At 38.0% G+C, this 22,073-nt stretch overlaps 1 protein-coding gene across 7 annotated transcripts in view; it reads right to left on the bottom strand.

Annotated features, from left to right (window-relative positions):
* Nucleotides 1-22,073, bottom strand: part of STXBP5L (syntaxin binding protein 5L) — a 175,556-nt gene that overhangs the window by 65,894 nt on the left and 87,589 nt on the right. For all 7 annotated transcript variants that reach the window (XM_042868043.1, XM_042868047.1, XM_042868049.1 and 4 more), the window contains exons 6-9: nt 11,602-11,665; nt 7,075-7,158; nt 782-905; nt 125-203 (exon numbers count right to left, since the gene is read on the bottom strand). In XM_042868043.1, coding sequence (XP_042723977.1) covers nt 125-203; nt 782-905; nt 7,075-7,158; nt 11,602-11,665 — 351 coding nt within the window. The remainder of the gene's footprint in view (nt 1-124; nt 204-781; nt 906-7,074; nt 7,159-11,601; nt 11,666-22,073) is intronic.

The following is a 22,073-nucleotide window of genomic DNA, read 5'->3' as shown; positions in this document are numbered from 1 at the left end:
GTTTACATTAGAGGTGTAATGTCTTAACAGCTTTAACAGCTTTAATATCTTAAATAGCTTTGCAAAAAAAGACAAAGGAAAGATTCAGAGTGTATTAATTCACGAATGTAACACTGAAACATACCTGTTTTTACAGGTTTTGTACTCCACTTTAAGAATTGGTTTACAGGATTCAGGTTTTTTTCCGTCTCTTTGAATTTTTCCTAAGGAAAAAGAGGATGGAAACTGTATTAAAACATCAGGATAACAAAACTAATCAAACTTTCAAACTAAAATACACACCTTGAAGCAGTTACATAATCAGAAAGAGTGGAATTTTAAAGCTACATGAAATGGTAAGTATTAATGCCTATTTCTCTAAAATATGCGTGTTTACATTTATTATAGCTTTAAGTTTTTACTGCTATGTATGTCTGAAGGATTACAGATAACAATTCAAAAATTTGAAAATAAGAGAAGGATTACACTCAGCTAATAATTATTGAATTTCACTGACAGTACACCTTTTCCTGATCAAGGATGAGCATAAAAAGCTTAATTTTTTTCCCAATATAGTTAGTTGAAAGAGAAAATTAAATAAAAAATACATTTTAAAATCATGGATTCTTTATTAATTCTGGCTTAGAGAAAAGTCACTTGTAAACAATAACAAAAATCCAAAACAACTTTATTTTTCTTACTTTGGAAAGTCCCTCCATTTTTTTTTTTTTCAACAATAAAGACACCAGTAAGCAATGAAATATTGTACTACTTTACTGTACATCTTTACTATCAAAATTACCATGTGGGATTGTGGTCTGGAAAGGTCTGTTAGGACTTTTCAGGTTCCATAAGGTCAGGCTTCCATCAGAGTGACTGCACATAAACTGTTTCCCTTCATGGTGCCAAGCAACAGAATGAATAGCCTATGGAAATGAATGAAGAACTTGAGAGTGAAAAGGAACACACTGTTTACACTAATGAAATTTTAATATGTGACTTTGAATTATATTTATCTAATTGTATATCAACAGTTGGATGAATTTTGTTTGTCTAGAGTCTGTTAACTGCACTTTTTAGTAACCAATAGCTATAATCTACACTAATTCACAAAACAATCCGTTATAAATGCTAACAGGGTACAAGAATGGGAGAAACTCTACTGAATCAGATCAAAATTGAACAAACAGGATAATAAGTAAAAGGTATACAAACAAGGAATATGCAACACAATAAATATTTCTGATTGTTCCTTGGAAGTATTTTATTTCCCAAATGTATGGGAATGCTGTGCAATGGTTTTTACTGATAGCATACAACAGATGCAAGCTTTCTAAGAAGATGTATTAGAAAAAGTAGAAAGAGTTATCAGTTGTTGAATCTTTTTACCACCACATACCAGGGTTTCAGAGAAAGAACCTTGAAACCTGTTATGCATCACATAAAAACAAAATGACAGAGAGGGGTTGTTTCGTTCATAAAGGAATGATAATAACATTATTTTGGAAAACCTAAGTGCGTCAGAGAAGGGGAATATCACACTCCTGTGTACACAATGCAAATAGAATATATTGAATTTTACATATAGCAAAGGGGGACGCTTCAAAAATTAATCAGATGTTCTTAGTGTTTCATGAATAATTAGTGGAACTGATGGGCACAAGATATCAGAAGTTAAAAAAGGGATTAGACACTTAAAATGAGTAACAATAACATCCACAATTGTATCTGACAAGCTAAAAAGCAGGGCTAGTAACTAGCAGGAAAAAACTGTACCAACCTGCTGGTTAAACTATCTCAGCTGTTAGGTGCCACCTGCTAACATAAGTCTCCTGTTAAGTGGAGCTGAGGAGAAATGCTCCTCAGCAGTCACAGAGAGTTGTTATAACACAGCTCAAACTCACCTGATAGATTGCTCCACAAAGGTAAAGAAATACTTAGGATTTGTTTTGGAGGTCTCAAATGGGAGTCACGACTAACACTAAATGGTAGGGCATTAAACAAGTCCCTAATTTTCTCTCTGCAAGAATATGCCTAGTGTTCCGATCTACTTCTTTAGCAACCTCAAAAAAACTGAGCTGTTATTTCATTAGAACAAGAGTTTATCGCAGTAGATGACTCATAAGAATGTTCACACAGTGTATACACATAACATATCACTCCAGATTGGGTATGTCTCTCCTGTAGTATCAACAGTGGCTGCATATATACTCCATCTTCTCTTATATTCAGCATGTACTAAATCTAGGCATACTCAACACTGTTGCAGTTGTCTCCCAAGTACAGAATTCCTCCACTGAGAAGAAATGACGGATATTCAAGGACCACTTTTAACCATAGTCTGAACAAGCACCATACTCATCACTTAAACCTTAAGAATCCTTTGTATTAGCAGTACTGCAGGACCACTGCATCAGATTTGATGTTTCCATAATGGTACAGTATTTGAGAAAGGTGGGAAGGGAGATGTCATTTGGGAAATGTCTCTGAGAACTCTGCAGCTTTGTTCTGGAGACATGTCATAATGAGATATAATATCTATGCTACAGAAGGCTCTGAATATGCTTTGACGCAGCCAGTCAAACTTTTGAAGTCTGCATAAGATGGTTGTTTTTTCTGGGAGTTGCCAACTATCAGTAATAATTTGTAGGTATTTTGAAGCATCTGCCTTGCTTGTGTACTCTCTTTTATATTGATCTATGGAAAAAAAAAAAAAACAACAAAAAACTTTTGACAGAGTAAAGAAAACGGTTTGCAAGCATCTGAACATCTCATACTCAATAGATATGATCACTACTGGGAAGATGACAATCATAATTACACCAAGAAACAAACTTGCACTTGACAACTCAAAGAGCGGGCACAAGAGTCTAAGCAGCAGCTCCACTTTGGCATTAGGTGTTTCACAAGTGAAAACATCTTAGTCTCTTGAGATTTGACATAGTAGAGAAGGGCACACTGCATAAGGAGCTGATGAGCCGAGACAACTTCTGGCTTATCTCAGCTGTGCTAAAAGAGAGATAAGACTAATTTTATCTCTAGTGAGTAGAACATAAGTAGCAGAGAGAAGCTTTAAAGGGAAGATGCAAGGCTTACAAAAACACCTAGTACAGAAGTTCGCAATAATGCAATACGGCCTTTCCTACCCTTGGTGAGAACCTCCCTCATATGAAATAAGGAGACGTTTTATGTATGAAAGGTTTCCAGCCTTCTTGATATGAAGTATGGCATAACTAAGATACAGTAGAAAACACAATTATGAATGCTTCAATTACAGGTTTGTGAACCAGGGACAGGGTCCTCATGTCCCCAGTTACAGGCTGTTGTGTTGTCTAAGTCAGCCGTGTCTATGACATCAATCTGGATGGAAGGAAAATGAAAGGATATATTTCTTCAAGTACTGGACAGACCTTGATAATATAGTAAGCAATTCATCTCCCAATCATAAGATTATCCATGCTCTGAGGAGATACCTGCAACATGTCACATATCCAAATCTGCAAGACTCGTGTGATATGAAGCATCATACTTGTGTTAAGAATACAGTGTAGCTTAGAAAGGATAGGTAAGATTTCACAATGATGTGCTACGGGACACTAAGAATCATTATCTCTTTTTAATGCTTTTGGTAACCAACTGTTCAAGCATGTAAAGAAAGGAAACTTGTTCAATCTGAGCTGAGTGTCCACTACTTCTAAGACACAAATTTAAAAATAGCACTCAATATAATGAAAAAAAATGAAAGAGACTTTTAGAGAATGCTTCTCACTGATAATGACATGGAAGCATTTCTTATGGCTATACAAAACAAAGCATCTTCAATGTCATGAGATATGAAATTATTCTCCACTCTAAGAACTGACTGACTGCAGATGTAGTTCTCATCTTGAACTTAGAAAAAAGGAGTATTTAGATTTGTGGATGCATAATCAGTTACCAGCCTACTTTCTACTTCAGTATCAAAAATATCTGCTATTAAATTCTTGTCCCTATGCTATACAGCAAATGATTTTACAGATCTGAATAACGAAGAGCCTGCTTCTCAGCAGGTCTATGGAGACAGAAATCCAACATGATTGAGGATCCCGTGAAAGGGTGAGTATCAGGATGGAGTTTTGAGGATGTGTACTTCTATTTTGGGTGACATGACTAAGTTGGATATCTATCTGAGAAAGAACTGGCCTTGGTGATGAAAATTCAGGTGCATCAAAGACAAAAAAAAAATCTATTTCACACTATAAGTACAAAGGGGCTCTTAATGGAGAACTCAGGTTCCAGGAGAATTTCTGGTATTAAACTGAAGTAGTTGCTCCACTGATGAATCAAATAAAGAAAGTGCTATCTGACTATCCTCAGCAATGCTGGAAGAACATATGGTGACTTAGATCAGACTCACTGTTCACTCATCATCAAATATGGTGACTATATTAGCTTCAAACTTGCTAAAGAAAGTAGGGGGCCTGCTCCAAAAGTAATGCATCTCATTTTATTGCGTTGGCCCACAATGTCAGAGGCATACGTTGCTGGTATGACAGTGGAGGTTGAACCTTTCTGCCAATTCTCCATTCAATTTTGTTGCCATGCAACAGATGGCAACAGATGACAAAATGGTGTCTGACAGGAAGTGCATATGGAGCAAAGGTGTGTAGCTGAATTCTTCCATGCACAGAAAAAAAAAAGGCAGAAGAACCTGCTGACACCAAACAGTGAATGCAAGCACCATGAATTTGTGTGTGTTTCAGGAGGGGCAATATGAAAGACAAGCCATGTTCTGGACAGTCATGTACAGCTGTCACATCACAAAACGAAGTACATCTCAATCAGTTCAGTCACATGAATTGACAGGTTATGACCAGGGGACTGTGTACAGAGCAGAATATCGGCTTCAATGCATTGGAAACTACGGTGGCAACACTGGAATACTGCAAAATGTGTGGCAGGTGGGTCCAACATGAATTCTCACACAGGAACAGAAAGAACGCTGTACTCAAGTTTATCAGGACCTACAGAACCAACATGAGGTTGCAGGTGACAGTTTCCTGGATTGCATCATTACTGGTTGTCATGGCTTGGTTCCATGACAGCATCTGAAGGGACCCATGGACCCATGAGCTGGGAAAGGGGGAAAGGGAAAAAAGGTAAGAAGATGGGCTTAGATGAGAGAAACAGTGGCAAAGAGCTAAGGGAAAAAACTTGATTCACTAAATATAATAGCAGAATGTGAGATAGTACAATACAGTATGATTGGAATTGAAGCCAATAAAGCAAACAAAATGGGAGAGAGAGAGTTTCTAAAGGTTAAGTCCTTACTCTAATGCTGTAGGTCAGATGGTGGGAGCAGTCTTGTGACTCTCAGTCAGGTTTATCATTCCCTCTGAACAGAAAATAGAAATGGAACAGTGAAGTCTTCTGGGAGTTGCAGCTCATTCTTCTCTTCTGAGACCAGGAAACGGAATAGCGACAATCCATGGAACTGCAGCATTAACTCTCTAACTTCCAGAACAATACATGGTGTTATGTTTTGGAATACCTATAACAAGCCACAAAACCATGACACTGGTGACAAGGCATAGTGTCACCACTATGAGGTGGAGTCAAAATGGCACTCCATGGAGTGACGACATGAGAATTCCTCGCTGAAGATAAAGCTCAAGTCGCAGCCCCCAGTAAGTAAAGTGACATGCATTGTCTTTTGGGATAGGAAAGGGGTGATCCTCCTGAATTTCCTGGAACATGTCCAAATGATCAGCTCTGACAAATATCTATGATAAACCTTATGTTTGCAATCCTACGTTTTGGTGCCAAATACTAGCTGGCACATGCTGAACTAATAATTTATGACTTATAAAACCTTTATAAATCAGTATTGTAACATAAACCTTTTCTAGGGAATTCCTACAGGAATCGTAGCAGATCTGGAATATTTTCAATCTGGAGCAAGTCTGGAACAAAGCACAAGTTGCAAGTTCACACATCCCTGTAAAGATGGTAAAAGAATCTTTCAAATATATCAGCAGACAACGGAAAGCCATTGAAAGTTGCACAGAGTGGAACAATGACACAGCAAGTAACCACTGAGGAGGGAAGCACATGACTTACAAAATGAGAAAAAAATAATTCCTGAGAACAGTTCTGAAAAATGTGGAACAATTAAACTGTAAGAAATTTTCAGCACTCAATAACTCTGACTTAGCAAGCTATTAAAAAGAAAGGAAGCAGGATTGTAACGGCCCTTATTTTATGTTCTCTCTTCCTGAGCACAAGAGAGGACAGTGTACGAACACGCACCCTACCTTATGAGGAGACCTGTGAAAACGTTTATCCAGTCTCAAGGAATAGAACGCTGTATTTTCCCAAGTGTATACACAGACAGACTGTCAGTTATAATGGGATATATCTTGAGGCTTAAATGCTGTCCTGTTTAAACTCATATTTACCCTGTCAGTAGAACATTTGCTGTGAGCAGGATCAGAATTTTAACTCTGAAGTTCAGTTTTAATGCAGTTTTCATGAATGTGTACACACCTTCCATCTAATAAGGCAGTAAGAGAAACGATCAAAAACAGGCATATATCCATTTTTTAAACACTTTTTATTATTACAATAACTGTACTCATGTTTGATATAATCTGCTTTCAAACAGCAAGAGTTGATATTCTGATTAAAGCGAGAATACAATTCTGAAAATTTTTTGTGTAGATTTTGACTACTGGATAATACAGAAAGCCCTACAAAGTAATCTGACTTTCATTCTAGTTGATGTTCTAGTAATATTCAGTATCAGTAATAACATTTCTTATGTAGCTATATTGCAGGTCAGCTCATTACTACATTCTGTTCAGTTAGGGAATGAAGAAGCAGATGAATCTGTTAGAATTAAGGGAAAGTGACTCCGTGTTGTATTACACTCAAAAGAGGCTAATGTAGTACAGCCAGACAACTCAAGTTTTGATTTGTATTGCCAGTTAGCTGCCCAAAAACAGAGCACAAACAGTATTTTGAGAACACACAGTGTTTTAAGACAAAATTCCATCTGTTTGGTAAGAAATATAACTGCTGAATAACAGTATTTATGAATTAATGGAAGTTGCTTACCTCATCATAATAAGCTCTCAAATCAGCTCTTTTAGATCGTAAGTCCCAGAATACTACAGTCCCATTTTCATAGCCTATCAATAGCTGGAGGAGGGAAACAGACCCAATTACAGTTTCATACTCAAATATACACATAGTTATTAAAGAACTTCATGGTTTTAAGGCATATTTCAAAAAATAAACAATATAAAAAATGCCAAACTGATGCATAAGACTGTAGATTATAATATACACAATACCCTGCATTCAAATTATCTTTTACTATAATTTACTTCTAATGACATACAATTCCAGTCCTGATACAATGTGCTTCATAGATCATTTTTTATGCAAGGTTATATATGCGGACTGTCTTCACAATTTTTTGTCTGTTGAGAAAACACTAATATAGCATGTTTCTCTCAGTGGCTCTCTTCCTTCCCTAGACAACAATTGTTGGAGGGACAACAATTTGACACCTAAGAGTTTTCTTAAATTACATCAAACCAAAGAGTAGCCAGATTAAACTCTCTCTCATCTAGATATATTCCTTTAATTTCTGCTTTCTATTTCTTTTAAACATTTTGAAGAAATCCTGTTGCAGAAAATAAATTGCTTAATTTTCTAGAAATTGAAAGCAAGTTAACCTGTTTGCAATTTTTTACTTCTAGAACTAGAACATCATACAATCATGCATGCCTGAGAAATACCAGTCAGATTAAGCAAAATATGATAGGGAATATGATAGAGAAGAAAAGCAACGCTTAGGAAAGAAGTAAGAATGAACACAATGCTTTCTCCTTGTTTCTACTAAAAATAACTAAATTTTATGTCAGCTGCTGTATTGAGTACTTTTAATTTGAATTTAGTTCATTCTAAATCTTATATAATGCGTGAAGCCTGGCGTGCTTAGAAGTCCTGCAAACTGTTTCCCATGGAGCTTGTCTTCCTAAGAATCAGTTCTGAAGAATGAGAATGAGCATACTGGAAGACACACATTTTGATTATGGACTATTCATGTACATGGGGCAGTGATATCTGCAATTGTTTTTTGTCCTAAAATACATGGATGATCGCAGAAGGCAAACAAAAATTCAAGAATTTTTCGTATCAAGAATTTGAGGGAAAGAATGACAAGATGACAAGACTATCTCTTAGTCTGTGAAACTTCACTAAAATCGCTGCTGTTACTGACTACAGCTTGTGTAAGTCATAAAAGTTGAACTGCTGGACTGCAAAACAAAACTCTTTTTTTCCAAATTAAGCACCTTTAATACATCAATACCGCAGTATACAGAGTCTGGGAATACTCTAAATTCTACTGGATATAATTCTCTGTGTTGTCAGAGTATTTTTTACATGGAGATCCATTTCGTGTTCTCGGAATGACTTACAGTTAAATACATATAATACCTGAATAGGAAAAATACCTGATTATTTAGGAATTTTGTTCCCTAACAAAACACAAATTGTCTTGGAGAAATCTCAGAATATTTATTATTTTTGCCCTGGACAGGTCCATCTGGGATTCTGTAGCAGAGTAAATGAGAAAAGACATCAGTGTTCAGAAATCATATAGCAAACTGGATAGTACTATTGTCAGGTTGCCATATGGTAATCTGACACAGAGGACTGCCAACAGGAAAATGAACAAAGGGCCTTACTGCAAATTCTTTCACTGCCAGTGTAGTGGTTCTAAACAGAGACAATTGTATATTCAGGACTTAGTGATTCGCGTAACAGCCTAACAGGCCTGTACTGAGATATGCTCTGCTGCACATATTCTTTGACTACAAGACAAACTTAGCTGGGTAATGGTAAAGGAGAAGCCTGTAGGCAGCTCCCTCTTGGTAAGAGTAAACATAGTACCCATGTGCCCTTGTCTTAATCTAAATGTAAAGCAGTATCTTATATGAGCAACCTTTTGCTTGACAGTAGAAAGAATAAACTTTTTGAGTAAGCAAATCTTTTAAGAGCTCTAAAGAGATGGAAATGCCGATGAACCTCTTCACAGATGATGTCAGCAGAGTGTGCTGTGTCCATTTAATGTTGTACTATTTGGGGTTTCCAGCATTTTAGGTACATAAGATTATCTGTCTTTTTTCCTTTTTGTATTTTTTGTATTCTTTGTATATATCATGCAGATTCTGAGTGCTTTTCTTACTATCTTCACTACTGCATTACAGCTGGGTACCAAACCAGTTGAGTTTCGTTTGGGTCTACCAGTATTCTTTCTCAGATTTATACAATTATAAACAGGAAAGGAATAGAAAAGCATTTAGTATGTGACCTTGTTTCATAATAAGCATTCCTCCCCAGTGAAGCAGGCTTGCTTTTTGATTTTTATCACTCTCTTTTGCAAAACATTGTGCTCCAGGTAGTTACTAAAAGGTAAAATATCACCTATCAGATGCAGCTTCCCATGTGATCTATCACTAAAATGTCGATGCACAACAGCACTAAAGAACTGCAAGACAGAAAGCATTGAGCTTCACGGGAAGCTGAAAGATGCACAGAACTGCTGCATAGCTGCAATCTCTATCTATCTTCTATTCTCAGATGGTAGCTCTGCTGCTTGACTAATAATAGTGTGGTGTGACAATAAAGTCAGAATTCCAACAGGGTGAATATGATTAGTCTCATTCTCAGTGTATTTATGATACTCTAAACTGTCTGAATCAGTTGATCTGAATCTAATCTGTCTGAAGTACAGAAAACCCAAGCCTTCTCACTCCTCTTGCTTATTGTATGCACTTCAGAGATCTGTAAGATGAGCTCTATGCTAGTCAACACTGTAAAAAAAATCCACAATCTGTAAATACAGCTGTAGGAGAAAACATAAACAGAAAACCATAAACGTATTGATACATATAAAAGGAGTATAGGAAGAAACCAAAAAGCTATCTTTTCATCTTGTGTTTCTGAACCCTTGTTTAATTTCTCATACTTAACAATTAAGAATCATACAGTAGGTTGCACAGAATTTCAATGATGGAGGAGTCCTGGCACAATCTTCCATGTCTAGCAGAGTTGCTCCACATTCTGACCACACAAATCCTTATCCCTGAAATGATTTTGATGTCAGTATTTAAGGGAGATTTCTCCTTTGCAATCAACAACTTCCATTCTGGTACCTGCCAGGCAGCCCCCTCTCTGTCCTGGTAGCACAAAATTTCTGTGGGGAGAAAAAAAAAGCCTGCCAAGCGCACTCTACATTTAGGTGTTATTAGATCTCAGAACACAGACTCAGAGATAGGAAGTTTAGTCCACAACCCGATGGTTGATATCATTAAACCTTTTCCTATTAAGCTTTCTCCAGTTGCTGGGAAACTACAGATCACTGCAGTTAATGTCTTCTTCTGTGTCAGCAAGAAAAATACTGTTTGCTACATATCTGCCACTTACAAATATCTGTGTACTTCAGTCTGTTCCTAATGTACACTAACTCACTGACATGGCAGGTAATTACATTTCATGAACTTAATCACTTAATCACTAGGTCCCCAAATTGTTCTTAAATGGCAGGCTAAAAGCCCAGATTCTCTTTGTTGTCTGTCTTCCAACTACCACTTGCTAGAATCGTAACAGAGACTGTCTTCAAACCCTGCCTTCATAGTTCATTTGGAAGGTCAAAGTCTTCTGGAATTAATTACATTCAATCTTTTGGCACAGAAATACAGGTCATCAGTCACTGATATCAGCTATTGAACTCTAAGCATTCTAACAGTAATCAACTTTATGATCTTCAGCATAATGTACCCTATATCAGAAACACAAACTCTGAATGCTTCTAATTTCCAATAATCATCATCAGTTACACGAGACACAGCGTCAAATAGATAAACCGTTTGTAAATCGGAGTCCTTTATAAATGCTTACTGAAATGTAATTCTCAAAAGTGATCAAAAAAGACAAAATAGCTAAGTGCCCTTCCACATGGGCAAAATGGTAGAAAATTTAGCAGCAGCATCTAAATAAAACATTTCTGGCAACCAAATTTCATTTTCAAAAAGCTACCACAGAAACAAAGCCAACTCAGATTTTGCCTTCTCATGATATGAATCACACTTCGGTTACATGTTTTGCTTTCACTTATTCACAGCTCTTTGCTACTCTCAACTCCGCTAAAGAACAACAGCGAGTTCCAAACGTTGGTTGCTATCATTATTATTCTTGTGTAAAAAATGATATATAATCTTATGAAAGCTTAGTATAATGTCCTCATCATCGCATGCGTTCTGCAAGTACCAAAGTCCTGGCAGTCTCTAGTCAATTCTTAATTACACAAAAATCACATTTATTTAATCAGGAACAATTTTTACAATTTTGACTGGCTGCAGGTTTCAAGAGATGTTGTCTGTGTATTATAATTTCTTACTCATAAACTTATTCAAAGAGATTTTTTTTCATAAAAGCTGTAAAACAGTAACAGTGACCCTAAACATACATATAATGAATGAAAGCAGATTATCGTATCAGAGAAAGTGTTATTAAGGTCGATGCAGGCTATAAAATGTTGCAGTATGTTATATCATTAATTGTACTCACTTTCCCTTCATCTCTTGGGCTATCACTTAAATGTACAACTGGCCCAGGGTGAGTCTTAGTGGATCTGCAAGACAAAAATCAGTTCAAATCTGTGAAACTTCTCTTCATACAAAGAGCTAGATGCTTACCTTAATGCTAGGTGTGTTAATATGCATCTGCAACAACCTAAAAGTCTTTATAAAAAGTCCAAAGGGGAAGATAGTTATCTGAAAATGATCTATACACGTTCATGTTCAACTCTGTTCTTTCTTGCTCTGTTACAGGTAAAGCCCCTCATTGATGAATACTTTCTTCTTTTTTTAAAAAAAGAACAACTTACTTTTCACCCCATTATAGATTTTTTCCCCCTAATTTCTAAAGATTTTTTGCCTTTGCTTTTGTTCACTCCGTCACTTTCTGTCTGCCCTGCTCTCGACTGATTTCAAGGTTAATCTGACAAGGATATGCAGTCTTCACTAGATTCATTTCAGTAACTAATATCAAGCCTCACTAAGCTCTGATGTCATTAATGACAGAGATTCAGTAATCTCAAACACACTGCTCCATCAGCTAGCTTCTTAGAACTAGAGGGACTCTGGAAATTAAGTGTCTTGCCTTTGTTCAACAAAGCCTTATGTCTTCAGACCAACCACTACAGTTACATTCACAATGCATACTCAGTATAGCTCCTCAGCCATAAAACTCATCCTTTGAGTCTTTACAAGTTTCTGTATAGATTACTTTCTGTTCTTGCTGTTCCCTCTATTTTTGTACCAGGAACCATCAACTTATTATGCAGTTTAGTACAGAGATTGCTGCTCAAGTCACTGCCATCCAGCACCTGACAGCAAATGCAAGTAGGAAACCGAAGGAATGGATGAAGATTTTTGGACTGCCATCTTTTCTGACCAGACCTTTACACCCTGGCAGTCATACAAAGCAGACCAGCACTAAGTTCACAAAGCTTCAGACTATTTGACATGGCGAACAGGACTTTTCCTTCACTTATGCTCTGGGTCACAGCACACATCCCCTGCATTTCAGCTCAGGATCTAGACTTGCTCTCCCTACTTACATGACTGATCTGAATTTATCAAACACCAACAGAAAAATAAGTAAGTCAGAGATTGGCCAGGCCCATAAAGTTTATCTGGAAGCCACATGTAAAATGACTTAGCCAATAAACTGAAAAAAATTCTGCAAGAAAATTAAAGAAAAATCAAAACAAGCTTTTCCATCCAAACTACTCAAAGGAATTGCGTAAGAGTATTCAAATACTGAACTGTAGCAAAACTGGATATCAACCACTTTATTCTACCAGGAACAATTCCCAATCCAAATTGAGAGTAGTATACAAAAATTTCCAGGCATCTTGAACATTAAAACATTGCAGAGTAATCTGTACCCTCCTTCCCAAAGCAATCATCTAAACACCAGACAGACTTCCAAGAAAGGCTATACCTTACTTCCCTACAAGTATTTTAACATTACTGCTAGTTGAACAGGCAAGTCTGGTGGCAATCTGGCAGCATGTTCACATGGTGAACCTTCTTCATGAGGTGATTCCATGCCATCATCTCCAGCTTTTGCAGATCATGTTTCCTCAGTTAGCTGTAGCATTATACTTTGCTGCACGAGGTCTAGGTCAGTAAGGCTTCCACAAAGAACGATTTGCAACATATCCCAGCAAAATAGAGAGATTAGCAGAAAAGAGGAGTAAACCTATTTACAGTATATACGTTCTGTACAGAGTGCGTTTAATAGTGACAGCAGCAGGTACACACTTGGCTTAAATCATAGCATGCAACCATTTTATTTATTTATTTATTTATTTTTGCAGAGATGCAGGTAACAGGAGATCTGGCTATTCTTATCCCAGTCAGCTCCCCAAAAGGGACAGCCTCAAGCTGAACTTGTGCATCTGAGTAAGCTATACTGGAAAGAGAGAGACAGAACAAGGAATTTTCCATTTTAGACAGATAAGAACCATTTCCAACACACTGTGAATCCACTTTTCTCTCCTTTTTTGAATTTCTATGGGCAGTTCCTCACTGTTAAAAATGGTCCAGTTAGTCAGACAACAAACCTTGTTGACAAGTGCTACAGAAGAGGGAGCGGAGCCAAGCAAACAGTCATGGCAACATCAGCTGGCAACAGATAAAACGATGCAGGCAGGCATGACATGCTGGTTTTGGCCAGTTATTCCAACCCACCGAACTGATCATTATGCAGACTGAGTAGCTTGGCAATACAGGTGTTGGTATTTGACCAGGAACGTTAGCAAAACTGAGGAAAATGGAGGGAGAAAGGAAAAGTGTGTACTGTTCTTCTAAGACACAGGGTGATCCCTTCTAAGCTGCTGTTGGTATGTGCTAGTTGCAAAAGTCAAGAACAACTTAGATACATTTGCCCGAGCACTGTTTTCTTTTTAAGATGTATATGTAGTGCTCACTAAAGAACAAATTCATTTAGTTTTGAGTGGAAGCAAAGTGTTACATGAAAGCTGCAGCTGCTCCACATTACATCTAATGATAGGTTAGTTATACTTCTATTGCCACACAAGATATTAGCTCCTTTGAAAATGATACAAAACTGTTTTTCACTACCAGTCTTATTTTTATCTTATCCTTCCAAAGAAGTACTCTTTGATTTCCATATGAGACTTCAGCTAAAAGGAGTAATGTCACTCATACACCACATTTTCCTACCTCATTTCTCTGTCTTGAATCTACTGTACCACAGTAGTTGGAGGATCCTGGAATGTTTGCATCTGAAAAAGTATAATAAAATTTCGTCCTGCTTTTAATGAGATTCAACACTTTTTTGTTGTTTTAGGAGTAAAATGAGTTTTATTTATGAGGCTCCTAGATATTTGGTCAATTTTGCTGAGTAAGTGCTTCACATACAATCTCTGTAAAGTCAATGCCAATCACAGCAGCCTGTACACCCAATTTAGGAAATTTTGTTTTTCCGCATTCTTGTTCCTCTGTATTGAATATAAGCATTACCTTAATATTTATATTACCTTACTCTTCAGTACTGTAATAAAGTAGTTGTTTTGTATTATAACTAACTAGGTCAAGTTTCTTCCAATTTTATTATTTTAGTCTAGAAGGTATGTTACTCATCAAAAAGGTCAGTGAAGCATTCTTCTGCTTTCACACCTACACCAGCAGTTTTAGATTCAGTTCTTGTTAGCTTATTTGCATCAAATACAGGGTGTAGGATGTAAGGTACTGGTAGTGTGGAGGCTGCAGGGGTGGCCTTTGTGAGAAAAGGCCAGGGGCTGGCTTGTGCTGGACACAGACAGCTCCAGAAAACCCAATGCAGGACACAGCTTAACCCAGTAGCAAAGTTTGAGGTGCCTTGGGAAAATGTATTTAAGAAGGGTGAAATGCTGCACAGGCAGTAAGGAGTAATGACAACAATTGTGAGAAACTGCCCTGCAGACACCAACATCAATGAAGGAACGCAGGAGGTGCACCAGGGGCTGGAGCATAAGTTCCCCTGTAGGCCATGAAAAAGACTATGGTGAATTAGGTTGTCCATTTGCAGCTGAAGGAGGACCATATCACCAGACAGTAGCCTCTGGAGGATGCCACAATGAAGCAGTTGGGTATTTAAGAATGAGCTACAATCTATGGGGAGCCCACTCTGGCTCCTGAAAGACTAGTTCATGGGAAGATCCCATGAAGATGCAGGAAAAAATAGTATGAGGAAAGAGAGACAGAGAGGAATTGTTATAGACTGATTGCAACCCCCCATTCCACATCCTGTTGTGCTGCTTTAAATTTTGTCTTAATTTTCACCATCAACTTCTATTTTTAAATGGCAATAAACCAAATTTTATTTTCCTCAAATTGAGTCTCTTTTGCCCATTGACAGTAACTGCTAGTTAAACTCTCAGTCTTTACCTCCACCCATGAACTTTTTCACCTTATTTGCTTCCCCTATCCTGCTGAGGCAGGGAAATGAGGCAGTGGTTGTGTCAGGGTCTTGCAGCCAGCAAGGGTCCACCCACCATAAATTCCTTAATTGTTCAACAGCTGTCAGTTTTGACTTCATACAGGTAGAAGAAAACAGTGTTTACTAAGTTTGGCAGTCATAGTACTAACTCTGTCAGAAAATGAGTAAGAATTTTTTTTTAACAATTGGGCAGCCTAAAACTCATTTCAGATTTGCTATCACAGATAACGTTACACATGGAATTTCTTGAGTGATGACAGCTGATGTTACTGAAGCATTCTAAGATTGGAGAGCCTGCTCCCTGGCAGTCTTTCTGCACTAGCACTTCCAGTGCTCCAAGAAATACTGCTTTTTGTCCACAACACACAAAGCATTTTGTGCATCAAAACTGATTCCTCTTCAGTCTAAACAACAAAAAATAGTCACAAGGTGCAGCACAAAGCTTTTAGTTTGGCTTTGCAAGAGACATGCAGTCCATGTTGGAGGACATGTCTCAGGAATGATATGCTGATATGATATACAAAATTCCACTTCAGATGGAACAGGAGAGAAAAATGAATGAGACTTAACTTTCTCCATTCTGCATGGTCTTTCCCTTATTCCTCTGAACCTAACATCTTGCTGGATATAAGAGAGGGATATGATAAATCTCCACCTTCCTGCTCCTGTTGAAGTGATATTTGCTCTGCCCTAGTGCAGGACTGTGGCTAAGAACGCAAAGCTAGCTGTCCATGCCGCACATTAAGATGAACAAGAAATATGCCAAAGGTAGATCAATGCCTTACTTGACATGCATCTTCTTGTATCTTCAAGAAAAGCATTAACAAGCAAATAACAGCAATGTTTTCTGGAGCACTAAAGCAGTGTTGCATGTAAAGGGGCTGCCAGTCACTAGGCTCTATAAACAATTTCTCCTAAGGGTAGACATAATGACTGCACTACAAATAGGATTATATAAAGCAATTATTTAGCTAATTTAGTTAGTTTACAGAACTCATGAAACACTACTGGAGCTACAGCTACAGTAACTGCTACTTTCATCTAGCAAATTATATTGCATGTGAAAATGTGTACACACAAAAACATTTTGCCTCATGTAACTATAGTATACATACTGCATTTTGTTTCCACTCACTGCTATTAGAGCTGGTTTGTCAAGAAGATTGGAAATTTGGATGTTGTCATTAAGAAATGTCATATTGAGAATAAAAACACTGTTGAATTAAATTAAAAACAAAAGCAGAGATCTAACAGATGGAAAGTATGAATAGCTTCTGGGAAACCAACCATATATGAAGTCATTGTGAATGGAACACACTACGTTGATGCCAGATACTTCATTATAGGCATTTCTTCAAGCTGGTTTTAAGGCACCATGTAGAAAGCAATTAGATCTAAGCCCTAGAGAAAGGCAAAAATAAGGAAGCAGTAGAAGAAAATAAAGCGTAAGTGAAATACTTGAGCACAGAATTCCTCAAATACTAGGCAGAGTGCAGATTAGAGTGACTGAGAAAACGAGGCTCTATAAAGTTCTATGAAAAGCCAAGTCTCCCAGCGGGGCCTCACAATGGCAGAATAGAAGAGGACGATCATTTCCCTCACTCTGCTGGCCTCTCCACTTTTGTTGCAGCCCAGGATACACTTGGACTTTGGAGCTGCAAGCACACACTGCTGCCTCATGTCAAGTTTTTAATCCACCACGACCTCCAAGTCCTTCTCCCCAAGACTGCTCTCAGTGAGTTCTTTTCCCAGTCTACATAAAAACATACCTCTGATCACCTGGATCCAAAACCTTGCTCTAGTCCTTGTTGAACCACATTAAGTTCACATGGGCCCAATTTTCAAGCTTGTCAAAGTCCTTCCAGATAGCATCCCTTCCTTCTATTGTAGAAACTGCACTTTTCAGCTTGATGTCAACAACCATCTTGCTGAGGGTGCTCAATCCCAATGTTTGTATCATCAAAGGGAGATGTTGAAGAGCACCACTTCCAAGACAGAGTCCTCAAGGGACACCTCTCATGACCGGCTTCCACCTGACCATCCAAACAATTCTTTAAATATCTAATAGTCCAACCTTCAAATCTATATCTATCCAATTTAGAGATAAGGATGTTCTTCAAAGGCTTTGCAAAAGTCCAGGTAGATAACATCAGTTCATCTTCCCTGATCCACTGATGCCACTCCATCACAGAAGGCCACCAGATAGGTCAGGTATGATCTGCCCTTGGTGAAGCTGTGCTGGCTGCCTTGGATCACCTCCTCATCTTGCATATGCCTTAACATCTCTTTCAGAAGGATCTACTCCATGAACTTCCCAGGCATAGATGTGAGGCTCACCAGCCCACAGATCCCTGGGTTTTCCTTTCTTCCTTTCTTGAAAAAAACAAGAGTGATGTTTCCCTTTTCACAGTCACCAGGGACTTCAACTGACAGCCATGATTTTTCAAATATGATGGAGAGTGCCTTGGCAACCATGTCAGATAGTTCTTTCAGGTCCTTGGGATGCATGTCATCTGGCCTCATAGACTTGTATAATAGTCAGCTTCATGAAGCAGCCTCAGACTTGCACTGTCCTTATGGTGGGAGGGATTTTTCTCCTCCAAACCCCAACTAGATGTTCAGGGATGTGAGAGGCATGTGATACCAGACTGCTAGTGAAGAATGAGTGAAAGAACCTGCTGAGTGCCTCAGACTTCTACAAGTCTGTTGAAACCAGTTCTCCCTTCTCATTTATCTGTGGGTGCACTCACTTTGGCCTGTCTCTTCTGATCAATGTACCTGTAGAAAACCTGTAGTTGTTATTTTTCACATCCCTCATTGGGTTCAGTTCCATCTGCACCTTGGCTTTCTTGATCTCATCTCTGTACATCCAGATAGCATCCCTGTATTCTTCCCAAGCCACTCGTATGTGCTTCCACTGTCTATACATTTCCCTCTTATCCCTCCACTTGACCAGCAAGCCCTTGCACAGCCATAATAGTTTCCTACCTCCTCTGTTTGATTTCTTATGCTCTTGCACTACGGGAAAGGTATCCTTAAAGACATGTCAGTTGTGTTCTAATCCTCTGTCTCTAAAGACAGTTTCCCAGGGGATCTCATCCAATAATTCCTTAAACAGTCTGAAGCTTGCTCTTCTGAAGTTTAGAGTTCTGCCTCTGCTCTTTGCCACGCCCATGTTCTTCAAGATCACAAACTCAACCATGGAATGGTTGCTACAGCCCGGACTGCCTCCAATCTTAACCTCCTTAATGATCTACTCTGCGCTGGTGAGCATCAGGTCTAGTAACACTTCATGTCTGGTTGGTATGTCCAACACCTGGACCAGGAATTTATCCACAAAAGACTCTAGAAGTCCCTTGGATTGTTGGCAGCCCACTAAGGTGTTTTCCCAGCAGGTATCTTACTGGCTGAAATCAGGACGAGAGCCTGTGAGCACAACACATTGTGCAACTAAAGCAAGAAGGCCTCCTCAACAGCCTCCCCTTGATCAGGAGGCCTGCAGTAGATCTCAACCAACAAGTCCTTTTTTGGTCTGGTCACTAATTTTAACTTACTGTTTCTCAACGCAGTCATGGTTGTTTCTCAGGGACAGCTCTTCACAGTGTGATTTGACTCATCATGTTTATGTGATAGCAACTAGGTCATAGTTTTCTAATTGCTTAATGGTTTCCAACTCCTGCTTATTTCCCATGCTGCATGCATTGATGTAGAGACACTTCAGCTGCGCTACTGGCCATGTTACATTCTTGGAGCAGCCCTCCAAATCTCTCTGGGACAAATCTGACGTTTTTTCCTGCTTCTTCCTAAAGTGACAGTGCTCTCTGGTTTTTGTTTGTCACTAAGCGGTACATCCCCTTCTCATCAAATCTAGTTTTATCACTCCAGTGATAAGCCCAGCCAGCTTGCTGCCCGGTATGTTCTTGCCCCTCCTGATCAGTTGTGTCCCTCCCAACACACCCACTGGGAAAGAGCCAAGGAAGAAAACATCAAGTAGCTATGGCTCTACCATAACTCAGTTACAGTTTTCCCAATTCTTTGATGCGCAAAATCTCGTAAATTCTGACAACTTTAATTTATTCATTCATTAGTTAATGCATGCTTGGCAAGAGGTTACAATGTAGATTTATCATTTTTGAAGGTTAACCAATGGGCTCTTAGGAAGCTCTGTCTTTCCACAAAACACCAGGTGACAATCCAAAATGTATCCTGCAGGCTGAGAAAATAAATGTCAGTATGGTTGGAGTAAATGGAGTGACAAGCTGGGCTTATTGACTACTCCTCTCTTACAGACCTATTTCCAAATATTCTAAAGGAAAGGAGAGTGGCAGTTTGCTTGCTAGAGAGTAGAAGACCAAGCAGTATCACAAGCACCGAACACCTCTGGTGAAGTACTAGCTCTGCTACATGCCACAGAAATGACAAATGAAAAAGTTTTGAGTTATTCTTCACTGTTAGGCAAAAAGATGCTTTCCTGTGGTCAGGGATAGTGACAACGCATGAGACAGTAACGGCCAAGACCAGTGCTGTTAGAGCAAATGCTAGCAAAAATGTTACCGAAATTCCCCATATTCTAACTTTCTCTCTTAGCTCTTGACAAGATCAGGTCCACTTTTTCTCTCAGCTTCTAGAATAGATTCAGTTATGTTCAGTACTGAAAATCATCTCAAGCAAAAAGAATTAATTTTCTTTGCAATATTCGTCTACTAAGGCCTTAGTTTCTCACTAAGAATATATATTGTTTAAAGCTGGATGTATAATCTCTCCTATAAAATGATAGTACTTATAATATTTTGACCATCTGTTTGACGTATTTCTCTACTGTCTACTTCTAAATGGACCCTAATGATAAAAAAGACTTCTTCAAAACTCTACAGTTCTTTCAGTAATTTCTGGCACAGAAATAGACACACACACAAGAAAAATCTCAAATAGTAACAAACTTTGAAAGAAAAAAAAATTCAGACCTAAAGCTAACTTTGTAAGTCAAAGTAGCAATGCAGGCCAAGGTGACCAAATCTACTATATTCTATGAACAGTCTAAAAAGTATACAGCTGAAGGTCCTCCCTCTTCAGGTCTTCAACCTACTAAGCCTCTTCAGCTGACTCTTTCTCTGCAACAGAATCACTGTTAGAAAAAAAATTCTTGCAATTATTTGATAGGCCTCACTGGCAGGCATTGTTTATTTTTTTCTTTTGTTCAGAGGTTAAGTAGTTGTATTCTCTGGAAATAAAATCATCTCAGTAAGTGTCAGAAAACAGTTTGTGTGGCTGAAACCTTGCTAGATATAGGAACAGACTAACATGAATTACTAGAATAGGTTTTCTACATTCCCTATTTTCCCTATATCCCCCACATATACAATACCATTTATGGTATGATTTACCAAGCAACATCATCATGGCATTGCAGGGACAAATTCAGTCCATGATGAAAACCTAGAATATAGTCTGTAGGTGTTTTCCAAATGGGAGAAATGACAACACGAGTATTCAGATTATCTTGGCCATAGTGATAGCAAAATAGGCCCTCAAGAGTATTCTGAAACACTAACAGAACTGGAATTTTGGCTGGTTCCTTTTGTTCATCTGTTTTGTGTTCTGTTGTTTCTTTGGGTTGTTTTTTTGTTGTTTTTTTTTTCAACTCACAAAATTATCTGTAATCCGGTTTTACATTGACTAAGATATAATAATATACAATTCAACATACCAAAGTTTAAGCATTTCAGATTTTTTTTTTAATTAATCAGTTCAATCTCTTATAGTTTATCACTGCAAAAGCTTGAAACTCTAATGATAACTGAGGTAAATTCATGATCTGAAAATTCATGGAGATTCCATCAAAGGCAGTTATGAGACAGTGAAAAAAATGAGGAGAGATTTTAAAAAGAAGCAAAGTTATGTTGGTAGCTTTTGCCTGCAATTTTAGAAACTATAGATAAGAGTTACATGAAGAGAGAAAAACCTCTCCTTCAGGTTTGTTTGTGCAGACCAGACACAAATCTGACACGCTCAAAATTCTATTTAAGCCTCCACTGAAAGAGAGAACTTGAATATAGCATCAGAGCAATCAATTTACTGGGCCAATAATTTTGACACAGATATACCTGCACAGAAGGTAAACTGTTTCCAAGCTTTATGGACAATATTAACTTCATCAAATAACCCCACACTCTAAAATGATATAATGTATCTCTGAATGAAAAACAACGTTATGAGCACTGTTACCTTGTACAAGTTGTATGACTTCATTCATGAAAATGCTGAAGCTGTTCCTGATATCATACCTGTATTGTGTTTTCCTACTTTCTCTCGTCATTGAAAGTATGTAACATCAACAGACCCTATGAGCCTACAAAGCTACGAACAATGCAGTTTATAATTTATCTTACTGAAAACAGGAGTTTGGTCCAGAGAATTCCAGAGAGGCCTCCAACATGAATTATTACACGCTCACGTGAAAGTAAAGTGTATAAATTATACTAAACTTAGAAGATTAAAACAAAAATGAAAACATTAGAATACATCCA

The sequence above is a fragment of the Lagopus leucura genome, unplaced genomic scaffold (genome assembly GCF_019238085.1).
Source record: "Lagopus leucura isolate 7727_CA_CO unplaced genomic scaffold, USGS_WTPT01 Super-Scaffold_100001, whole genome shotgun sequence".
NCBI lineage: Eukaryota > Metazoa > Chordata > Aves > Galliformes > Phasianidae > Lagopus > Lagopus leucura.
Note: the sequence above shows the minus strand (reverse complement) of the source record. Positions and strands in the feature narration are given on the sequence as shown.